This window comes from Dromiciops gliroides, chromosome 4 (genome assembly GCF_019393635.1).
Source record: "Dromiciops gliroides isolate mDroGli1 chromosome 4, mDroGli1.pri, whole genome shotgun sequence".
NCBI classification, from domain to species: Eukaryota; Metazoa; Chordata; class Mammalia; order Microbiotheria; family Microbiotheriidae; genus Dromiciops; species Dromiciops gliroides.
The window spans coordinates 72,701,346-72,713,402 of record NC_057864.1 but is presented as its reverse complement, the minus strand read 5'-3'; the positions used below and the strand labels follow the sequence as shown (position 1 = coordinate 72,713,402).

At 35.5% G+C, this 12,057-nt stretch overlaps 1 protein-coding gene across 1 annotated transcript in view; it reads right to left on the bottom strand.

Moving 5' to 3' along the window:
* Positions 1-12,057, bottom strand: part of CEP350 (centrosomal protein 350) — a 157,570-nt gene that overhangs the window by 119,024 nt on the left and 26,489 nt on the right. Inside the window, 9 exon segments of the mRNA XM_044001415.1 lie at positions 3-52; positions 54-149; positions 4,252-4,311; positions 4,313-4,374; positions 4,377-4,396; positions 4,399-4,413; positions 5,326-5,440; positions 7,306-7,352; positions 9,526-9,611. Of these exon segments, the coding sequence (XP_043857350.1) occupies positions 3-52; positions 54-149; positions 4,252-4,311; positions 4,313-4,374; positions 4,377-4,396; positions 4,399-4,413; positions 5,326-5,440; positions 7,306-7,352; positions 9,526-9,598 (538 nt within the window). The 5' untranslated portion in view covers positions 9,599-9,611.

Sequence of the window (12,057 nt, the reverse complement as noted above, 5' to 3'; positions counted from 1 at the left end):
TTGGCAATGTATATCCCGGTCATCCCGATTATATATCATCCGACTTCCTCCACAGTTGTCTCTTCTGTTTTAGTGGTGTCCAACCATACAAGTGTTTGACATCCAGCTGGCTAGAACTTAGACTGGATGGAGCAACAAAGGTCTCCCCCCTTTGATGTAATTAAAAAGAAAAAGGTCAATTTGAGAGTAAAGCTAACATATAATCATCAGCTAGTTAAGTAAAACTGAGTTTAGAATTCTATGTACCTATATGACTATAAAGAACTTAAAAGCTAAAAAAAAAACCTTTAGAATACTGACTCAAAAAACATAAAACTGGGATGTAAATTACTTAGAATTTCAAAACATACTGAACTAAAACATACTAAAGCTAAATTGAGAGACTTTCTTGGGGATCCCAAGACAAAGAATTAGAACTTGACTTTTTAGCCCCAATACATAAAATCTATAACCAAATTACACTATAAAATATTAGCTACCCAAATAAATTCACTTTAGGTAAAAAATATCTGAAAAAATTATAAACAAAGAAATGCTATGTGACTCCTCCAATAATGTATTCGATAAAATAAGCCTCAAAATTCTAAAATAAAGGAAAAAACTATGAACACCACAACAACAAAAACCCCACCTCTGAAAAACCAAAATATATCTTACCAAGTCATGAACTTATTTTATTAAAAGAAGAATACTTCCAGGTCTCCTCACTTATAGTCTATTTACTCTTATTTATGCACAAATTCAATAAACTTGGCTATCTGATCTTCTAGGCAACAACAGAACAGTGGTAAAAGATTAGAAGAGTCTTCTTTCTAGAAGTGACAGCTGAGTTCAAGAGAAGAGACAGAAAAACTACAAAAAGCAGGCATAAGAAGCCCCTCCCTCAAAACAAACAAACAAATCCAAAACATTCTGGGCCTTTTAGTTCATATGCAAAAATCTCCACAACTTTCTAAATGCTGAGGTTATTAATATATAATCAAAATACAATAGTTATTCAAATGAAGACATTTAGTCATTGAGAAAAATTGTAATTATGTTTCAAGTCAAGAATGGCACAAAATTATTTTTGAAAATTTTCCATGAAATGATCAAATGCTACACATGGTGGCACACCCCTGTAATCCTGTTATTGGGTAGGCTGAGGATGGTAGATTTCTTGAGCTCAGGAATTCTGAGCTGCACTAGGCTGAGATGATCAACCATCTATACTAAGTCCAGCAACACTATGTTGAATGCTCCACCCCCCCCCCATCCCCCCCATTTGCTTAGGGAGAGGTAAACTGCCTGGTTCCAAAGCAGAGCACCATTTTAGCTCCTATACTGATCAGCACTGGGATTGAGTCTAGGAGTACTTCTTGTATTTCCAGCCTGGACAAGATAGGGAGACTAATTCCCACCCCTGCCCCCCCACCCCAAGCAAAAAAAGATGGGAAGTGGGGAAGGAATGGGGAGGGAAGAGAAGCTTAAAAAGCTGTTTCAATTATTTGGAAAATTAATTTATGTGAAACTTATTCATGCTACTGTCCGGTAATACTTTAATCTTATTTAAGTAGATTTCTAATTAGCAAACGTATCCTATATCTTGAATAATTTCATTACTCACAATTTGAAACTAATTTTAGAAGTATATAATCAATTGGAATGTAGAGAAAGTACAATAGTAAAATAAAATCAATAATTTTTAGGTAAATGACATCATTAAGAAATAAAGGATATAAAGTAAGAGACTGAGGTTAATAGTACTTCAATCTAAAAGACAAAAATAGCTAACTTATGACAACTGGTAAAATATGTTCTCATATAGCTGTCTTATGGTTCTTATTTTTTTCTTTTTCCTTTCCTTTTTTTTATTTTTTATTTTTATTTATTTATTTTTTTAGTGAGGCAATTGGGGTTAAGTGACTTGCCCAGGGTCACACAGCTAGTAAAGTGTTAAGTGTCTGAGGCCGGATTTGAACTCAGGTACTCCTGACTCCAGGGCCGGTGCTCTATCTACTGCGCCACCTAGCTGCCCCCCTTTCCTTTTTTTAAAAGAAATTTTGTACCTTTTATGGAAACTCCCTCTACTAAAGCAGATCAGCAACTACTCTGAAACATATAGTCGTACAGAGTTGTCTGAGGATACTAAGAAGTTAAGTGGTTTGCCCATGATCACACAACTAGCATATGTCAAAGGCATATATTTCCAACTCTAAAGCCAGTCCTCCATTCACTGTGCTGTAGCACTATTTCTCTTTTCTTACAGTTGCCAAATTCTAAGCATTAGCTGGTATGAAAGAAGATGGTGGACATTAGATTGAATCAGAGATGTCTCTAGCTCCAGTTTGATGACTGAAGGTATATCCCTTTACCAATTATGTGCTTAGGAATTCCTCCTAATCGCTTCCCTATCTTATAGATGATTCCCCTTCTTCTTTTCCTCCCTGTATACATTTCCCGTGGTTCATTTTTTAACTCTTTGATTTTTTTCTGTCTCAAATATCTTCTTTTCTTCCTAACAGCCTACTCATTGTTACAGCATCCACTCGTTCTTCATGTGAAGGTTCCTGAACCTACAAAAATAGTCCCCATTCTATTATCTTCAAATGTCTACTGGATATTTCCACTTGGATGTCTTGTAACCTTAAGTCAAATATGTCCAAAACTGAATTATCTTCTCCCCAAACCATCTCCCTTTTCAGTCTCCCTGCTCTAACACTGAAAACAACTCTTTACATCAGCCAAGGTTCTGCATCAAAAAAGAGAATTCATATACAACTGGACCACAGACTTAGAACTGGAGAGAATTAAAAGTCATAGAGTCTAACCCTTCTCATTGAAAGATAGGGAAGCTGCGTCACAAAGAGATTAAGTGACTTGCCCAAGATCATACACATAACAAATGGCAGCACTAGGATTTAAACTCAGATCCAAAGCCAATGTACCTTTTAGTTTTGGAGTTGCAAGTGACTCAAAGGTCCAACCCATTTCTGGGTCTGGCTGGGCTGAGGCAACTATTCCTACTTCTAGATTCCTACCTTTGAATCACTATTAAAAGAATTCAAAGACTAAAGGACCACTCTTCTAAATTATTAATAATACTAATAAAAGAAATTATAAGTATGGCCAGAGAGCTAATATTCACATGGATTCTTTCTCTACTCATTACTGACATATTATCCAGTATGGAAAGTTACATGCTTCTGTAATTTTATGTCTGCTGAATATTCCAAACTGTCAATCATGAGTTATACATAATATCTTATATTCTACTCTGTACTCCTTGTATTACAAATTTTAGATATCAATTCCTGAATGCTATGGAAAATACCTGGCAAAAGCAGGAAAAAGCATTAAAAAGATTCAATATTTTCACAAGAATGTACTTTTATTAAAGTGACAATAAATCGATACTGAAAAAATCCATGATTTCACCCACAGAAACACACTGTCCACTGTACAGATTACAACTACCTAACATGACAACACAGAGCACTCATAAGTTGCTGTAGCTTAAAATAACATCATCACCTAGTAGCTAACCTTCTGTTGATAGGGTTCTCCAAATTTAGTTACGTTTGTCTTCAAACAGAACATGATCCATCTCCAAGATACACTTCAAAGATTTGTGACTTGGTAGGCTCTGATATTGAGGGCTTAAAGAGACCTTAGAGATAGCCTAGTGTAACCCTCTCATTTTAAAAATGAGCAAATAGAGGCTCAAAGATGTTAGACAACCTGCTGAAGGTCACACAGGTGGTAAGAATCCGGGGAAGAACCAGGATTTGAACTTAGCCTTCCTTTCACTGTACCTTGCTCTAGAAGTGTAACTGACTACTACTACAAAAAATTTCAAATCTTATTCTTGGTTCATTACATAAAAGTTTATTTCAGATGACATCTAAAAGGGTCATTAAAATTTTCAGATAATGCATAAAAATCTCTTTCCTGAAAGATATTTATCATAAAGATAATGTTCTACTACTAATACTACTATATTTCCTCTATCTAGAAGGGCATAGTGGATAGAGTGCTGGGCCTATGGTCAAGAAGACCTGATTTCAAATCCGGCCTCAGACACTTAACACTTACTAGCTGTGTGACCCTGGGCAAGTCACTTAACCCCAATTGCCTCACAAAAAAAAAAAAAAAAGAATAATTTAAAGGCCAAAGTGCTATGAAAACTTGCTAAATAAATTAGAGCTTTACCATACAGTCTAATAATAAAGACTAAACTTATTAACAGATTTAATTTAGTTCAATACTAACCTAAATGAAGCTAAGGGTTCACGGAATTCCACATGGTTATTTTTTTCACATTGCTCTCTAGGTGGTGGCTCGAAGAGGACTTCTAGAGGATTTTTCTTTTCGTGACTTGGATGTCTTGTTGGATCTGGAGCTATACCCAAACATCCTCTAGATATCTACCATCTGAAGAAAAAGAAAAGATTTAAGGCTACATGATTTACATAATACAAATAACCCCTGTATTGATTAGTAGTCAAGAAATTAACATTCTTTGGTACCTCTAGGTCACTAGAGTTAGTATCTCTAGCAAAACGTTACAAGTTCTAAGTAAATGAAAAACATCAGAACAAATCATTGCACTAATTATTACTCTAATCTACAAAAGGACTTCTAGGGAAACAGATATTAAGTAAAATTCTATATGTAATATTCCCTTTTTAACACTGATTAATCTGAAAGATTTCTCATTCATTTAGCAATAAGAATCTGGGAAACATTGAAATCTGAGAGAAACCAGTCTATCAATTATTCTCATAGTCAGCAAACACATGAAACTGGATTAGAACAGATCATATTAAAGAGTCTAAGTTACAGATCAAAAAAGTATAGATCAACATACTTTAACAATAACACTGTCATGCAGATAACAGTAGAAAATTCCTATCTTATCAAACTAAAATAGAAACCTGTTAAGATTTTTTAGTTTTCATTTCCCCTTACAAATCTAACTCTAAGATACTTCCATTAATTTACTTGAATGCAAAATAGTTGTATATTTCAAAATCTACCACAAAGGGTGAAATCTTAATAAATTATAAACAAAGGTGTCATGCAGGAAAAGGAAACTGAATTTGGTGGTGCAAAAGTCCCAATCAAAACTATCAAAATTGCGACCCTCCATCAAATTTTTTTAAATGGCACCCGAAGGTTAGTTTACAACTATGTAGTTGACCAGAGACTTTTTTAAAGCTCAAAAGTGACTAAATACTCAAAGCAAATAAACAAACAAGGCAATGAAAAGAAAATAGTTTGAAAGAAAATTAACTTCAAAAGCTTACCCACATTTATCTCTAGAACTAAATTTTTCATACATACCTTTCCTACTTATTTTCCTGGTAGCATTAGCAGAAGATTTCTTGGTATCCATGATAGAATCAAACACAGCTGTGCTGGTGGGGGTTACTTCTAATTTATTCTCAATGTGCCTTAGCTAAAGTTTCAGACAAAACCAAAATACACAAGTTAATTTCTAAAATAGTATGGGTTTGCACATTTAAAACTACATAGTAAATAAGAAAAAGAAGCATAAATAGCTTCAAGGTTTGCAGAACACTTAATCACATCTTGGTACAGAGTAGAAAAGCACACAGGAAAACTTACAATATTAATTTTTAAATTATACTTTATTTCAAGTGTAGGAGAATCAAGTTACAGAGCATTAAAATTTGGGTTTGGGGGAAAACAAATAACATTTAATGTGGCAAAGACTCTGCTTTTTGATTTGGGTTTTGAACTTTTTATTGCTGATTTTTACAAAAGCAAACTAAAATGGTATGGCACACATTATAATGATATTCTACATGATACATTCCAAAGACAATCTGCAGGAAAAAATTATTTAGGAAAACAAGAGTTTTTGATTAGACAACCATAGTTCTATTCTGTGAATATGCTCATGAATTATGTCTTCATGGTTGACAACTAAGACATCATTTATGAAATGAAATTTAGATTTCACAGATACAGTAAAGTGTGAATCAACCTTTTTTATATCACCAACACTTCCAGGAATATTATTATTATTATTTTACTATTATTATTATTTTTGGTGAGGCAATTGGAGTTAAGTGACCTGCCCAGGGTCACACAGCTAGAAAGTGTCAAGTCTCTGAGGCCGGATTTGAACTCAGGTCCTCCTGAATCCAGGGCCGGTGCTTTATCCACTGTGCCACCTAGCTGCCCCGAGTTTTTAAATTTAAAAAAAAAAAAATTTTAATCTATTTTTAATTTGTTGGGGGGCAGGGCAATGAAGGTTAAGTGACTTGCCCAGGGTCACACAACTAGTAAGTGTCACGTATCTGAGGCATGATTTGAATTCAGGTCCTCCTGAATCCAGGGCCAGTGCTTTATCCACTACACCAACTAGCTGCCCCAACTTCCAGGAGTTTTTAAAACAGTTAACAGTATAAATCAAATTATAGTATCACCCATATTATGATCCTGGCAGTAATACTATAATATCACATTATAGACTTTATAGACTTCAAATCCTATAAGAGAATTAAACTGTATTCACAAGAGATTTGATCTGATCCTCTTTAACCAAAGAACACAGACTTTATCAGAGGAGTTAAGTGTATATCTTTTTCAAGTCTATTTTCACTGCCTGATTTAAAACAAAGCAAGGCCTAAACAGAAAAATATTTAGATAATAATTAGATGTGGCAACCTGGCATTAAATAAGATACAGGTCTGCTACATAAAAGTGAGGAGATGATCATGGCAGATTAGAAGTATAAATTTCCCTATAAAGCTATACAGGTAGGAGAAAAGAATTTCCATTCAAATGTGGGCTGCTACACTCAACAAGAGACTGAACAGGGTTCAGTTACTCATTCTCCCATGGGAATAAGAAAAAAACAGTTTTCTATTGTTGTGGAAAAAAGTTAACTATCAACAGCAGTTTAAAGGACAGTGAAGGAAAGGTTCTTGCTTCGCATCCCCTTCAACTTACCATCTATTTTATTCCCTCCTTAGCACTCTATATTTGTTCCCTGTATCCTTAAATCTTCTACAGTTTTAAAAATTCAAATGTGAAAATATTAAAACACACAAATTTAAGAACTCTTATACAAGTATTAAAGGATGATCCCATTAAGGCCTCAATAAAGAATATTTATAATTAAAATTACTTTTGTAATGGTACCTCCTATGTAAAGTTGTGACTCCCTTATTCATGAAGGGAAAAATACCTCTGTTTTTTTTAAAATAGTACAACACAGAAAAATATATATCAATTACATTATAATAATTTTAAATCAAGAAAAGAGAAAACTGAAAAATACCAATACTTACAGCAGCCTTAGTCTGAGAAAGTGCATCCCATGATGTCATTACATCTGCTGAGTAAAAACAGTAGACACAAACTTTTCTATTTAAATATATACAAATTTTTTTCTCCTAGCATTTTAAACAATTCTTCTACAAAGTTCTATAGTGATACCTCACGGTGACAGTCAAGTGAACCTAAGTTCTTTAAGGTTATGCCAGAAGTGCACAAGCTATGACAAAATCTACCATGGTGGAAAATGTTTAGTATAGTTGCAGCAACGGATTATGTCTGCTTTCTGAGGACCAGTCTCTCTAAGTAGGAAAGGATTTGATACTTCAAGCCTGAACAGTAGGTGATGAATTGAAACAAAGAAAAGTATAAAATGGTCCTTGCTCATTCAGCCCTGTTGAGCTTCAGAAGTGATAGTGGTAGAACAGAAGAAGAGACAGCAAAGGATGCTAAAAGCCATGCAGTTTTTAGACAAACTATACATATGAGAGTAGTGAGATACAATAGAAAGAGGGCTAGATTTGGAGTTTAGAGGATGCAGATTTAAATCCCAGATCTGCCCCCTTTCTGTATGTGTGGCAAGCCACTTAATTTCAATTAGCTTCAATTTTCATTTGTAAAATGAGAAGTCAATCTAGCTGACTGATCTTAAAGGTCCCTCCTTTCAGTTCAAAATCTATGGTCTTACTAACTTAGCTTTTGGTGCTCTAAATATGAGATCCTTGTCCAATGACCAATTGCAAACTGGAGGAAGTGAATCAATTAGTCCTGGCATTCTTGATATAAATAATAAGACAAAAGGAAGCTGCAGCCAAATGGAAGAATGCTTCACAGTTTCTGTTTGGAAAAGGAAAGGAGTTAGCAGAGTTGATTGTATCACATGTCCAGAGGCAAGAAGAAAGACCATTTCATGAATCACTGTGGTGCCTATGAAAAGCATTTAGGGGGCAGCTAGATGGCACAGTGGATAGAACACCGGCCCTGGAGTCAGGAGTACCTGAGTTCAAATCCGGCCTCAGACACTTAACACTTACTAGCTGTGTGACCCTGGGCAAGTCACTTAACCCCAATTGCCTCACTAAAAAAAAAAAAAGAAAGAAAGAAAGAAAAGCATTTAGAAAAATTCCTCAATGAAATAATTACAACTGATGACCAAACATCTGCTTTAGATGGGAAGAAGAGAGGATGGAAAGCACAGAGCAATCCTATGAAGTTAATAAAACCTTCCAAATTAAATCCAATTATTCTTTACTTATGAAGAGATTGGGATGTAGCATGTATGTCAGCAAGAGGAGTCTTATTAGATTGGGGGCAGAGGGAAGACAATAACAAAACAATCCCTGTTCTGAAGGAACTCAGGGTCTAGTTGGGGGTGGTTGGGAGGGGAGAAGACAACATGTACAAAGATCAGTAAATATAACATACAAAAAGAAAGAAAAAAGAAAAGAACAAAAAAATTGAGCAAGCAGTTCTCAAGGGAAGATATCTAAGCAATCAACAGCAATATGAAAAATGTTTCAAATCATTTAATAATTAGAGAAAAGAAAATTAAATCAATATGTTATTTTTAAAAGTAATTTTGGACTGAATCTTGTGTAATTACAATAACCAACCTTCACCTTGTAGAAGAGATGAGAAAATCTATGTCTCTTTCACTGTAAAAGTGAGGGACTATGAGTGTAAAACAATGTATATGCTGTCAGATGTTTAGTGCACTGCTCGATTTGGCTTAACTGTTTTTTACTTTTGCTTTGCTACAAGCCTCAATGGGTGGGAAAAGGTATATTTGGAAATACCTGAGATGTAATATTTCCCAGTTGCTTCTAGACTAAAATGCAAACTCCTACTCTTAGCATTTAAAGCCCTCTCACAAATTCATTTTAGTCTAATGTCATTTTACTCCTTAGAGTTACATATAAGTTGATTACTATTCTTAAAATCTCAGAATCTTAAGGAAGGGGGGTGTCATATAGGTCATCTTAATGCACCTTTCCACTTCATGAAGAAAGCTGTTCCATAAAATCCTTGATAAACATTATGGCTTAAAAAACAAAACAAAACAAAACAAAAAACACCTTCCAGCATACAATGCTTCATAGGGCATCCCACTCATCTAATTACATCTCATTGCTGGACTCAACTGAGGTAAAATGTTATCACGTTAGATTATGTTAATACTTAAGTTCTAAACAAGACATTAAAGTTCAGTAACAAAAAGAACACTAAATCCATACCTCGAACAGCATCCTTATTATGAAGATTTCTTGGGTTTGGTAAAGGCACCTCTTTTGACTTGCCACTCCACATTTTGCCAATTTACCTACAATCACAATAAATACATTCAATTTGATGGTCAAACTATGGTGAAAATAAATTAGGAAAATCATCTCATTCCCAAACAATGTTATCTTGACCTTCATTCAAGTCAGAAAAGGAACTATTACTATAAAAGATCTCTGTACTTTTAGGAGTCATAGGTGCCTAAAGATTCCTTTGAAGGAAAGGTATTACCTTCTAAGTAGATTTTCTAATGGTTACTGTGAATGGGAACAGCATGAGCTGTTCATATTGACAAATGAAAATAGATAGCTTGATTATTATAGGCATTATCTTTTTGTTAATAACTCACCAGTGTGGACAACATGTTGCATTTCCCCAGTAGAATGTAACCTCCTTGGGAGCAGTAATTATTTTATGCTTTGTATCCTGAGGATCTAGAAACATTGCCTTGCACACAGCAGCCACTTAGTAAACGCTTGTTAGATAGAATGGGTACCTGATACAGCAGAAAGGTGCTAGAACTTAGGGTCCCAAGAAACCTGGACTAAACTCTTCCCAGTCCAACACACTTGCCACACCTTAGAGCAAGTATTTTCACCTTTTGGGGGGGGGGGGTGTGAGGCAATTGGGGTTAAGTAACTTGCCCAGAGTCAAAAAGCTAATAAGTATCAAGTGTCTGCGGCTGGATTTGAACTCAGGTCCTCCTGACTTCAGGGCTGGTGTTCTATCCGCTGCGCCACCTAGCTGCCCCCAAGTATTTTCACCTTTTATGAAACCCAGCTTACTCACTATAAAACAGCAATATAAAAACTTGAACAACCTACTTCACATTAGGATCCTCTGAGGAAAACATTTTGTAAACTTTAAGATGCCATATGAGTTGGTTTTGTACATTAAACACATTTTCCAAAGCCAGCAAACAGCAGAGCTGTGACTCAAACCCAGGTCTTTCCACTGTATCCTACAGCTACAACTCTAAAGTATATCACTAAATTTAAGGCCTAAAAGCCAAGGAGAAGATATATTTATCTAATATCACTGATGCAAGTAGATGTAACAAATGTACAAATGCAAATACAGGCTGCCCTGAATATGGTCCACAATTATCAAAATGAAATTACTTTGTCTTTTTTTTCTTGTTTGTTTTTGGGTTTTTTGTGAGGCAGTTGGGGTTAAGTGATGTGCCTAGGGTCAAAGAGCTAGTAAGTGTTAAGTGTCTGAGGTCGGATTTGAACTCAGGTCCTCTTGACTCCTGGGCCAGTGCTCTATCCACTGTGCCACCTAGCTGCCCCCATGAAATTACTTTGAAAGGAAAAAAGATGCAACTACAAACTAAAAAAGAATACTAATTCTAGTTGGCATTTAGATTTTATACAAACCAAATTGGAGATAGGGACATGGAGAGGAAGAATAGCTTCTTTTCAGATCAATACAGTAATTAATAATGCAAGAAAAAAACTGATAATTTTAGTTAATAGTATATTATATTACTCAAATACATATGTGATTACACTGATATGGATTTTCCCCTTAACAATGCAGACTGGAACCCTTTTGATGATATTAAAATGTTGGACTATAAGATACATATCTTATGTAATAGTAACTTTGGTCTCTGGGGCAGCAAGGTAGAGCACTGGCCCTGAAGCTGGAAGGACCCGAGTTCAAATTTCACCTCAGACACTAGTTTACTAGCTGTATGATCCTGTGCAAGTCACTTAACCCCAAATGCCTTAAACATCCAGGGCCATCTCCAATCGTCTTATCTATATCTTGCCACAGGACCCAGATGGCTCTGGAGGAGTGAGGTTGGTGACCTTGCAGAGCCCTCCCTCATTTAAATCCAATTTGGAGCAAGTCATGACATCACCCTGATGTCATAGTCCTCTTGAAAGAATGAAGGACAAACAACAACTTTAGGAAAACTGACAACTGAAAACCACAGCTCATCCACAGAATGAAACTTTTCCAAGATAACCCCTAACCCAGAATATATAAAAAATAGTTTTAAAGCAAAGGATAACTAAAAATAAATAGGGATTATTTTAAGTTTTATTTTCATTCTGGTTGAAAACAGTCATAGGCATTTATTAAGTACATACTACATTCTAGGCACTGTGCTAAGAGCTAGGAATACAGAGAAAAAGAGGAATACAAAAGAGAAAAGTCAGTCCCTGCTCTCAAGGAACTCAGAGTCCAATGGGGGGAGATAGCATGGAAACAACTATGTACAAACAATATACAGGGTAAATTGGAAATAATCAACAAAAGGAAGACACTAGAATTAAGGGGGTCCAGGATAGCTATCCTGTATAAGGTGGGATTTTAGGTGGCACCTGAAGCCAGGAGGTAGAGGAGAGAGAAGGCATTCCAGGTGTGAGGGGACAGTCAGTTGAAAATGCCCAGATTAGGTGATGGAATGTCTTATTCAAGGAACAGCAAGGAGGCCAGTGTCATGAGGTTGGAGAGTTCATTTGGGATGGAAG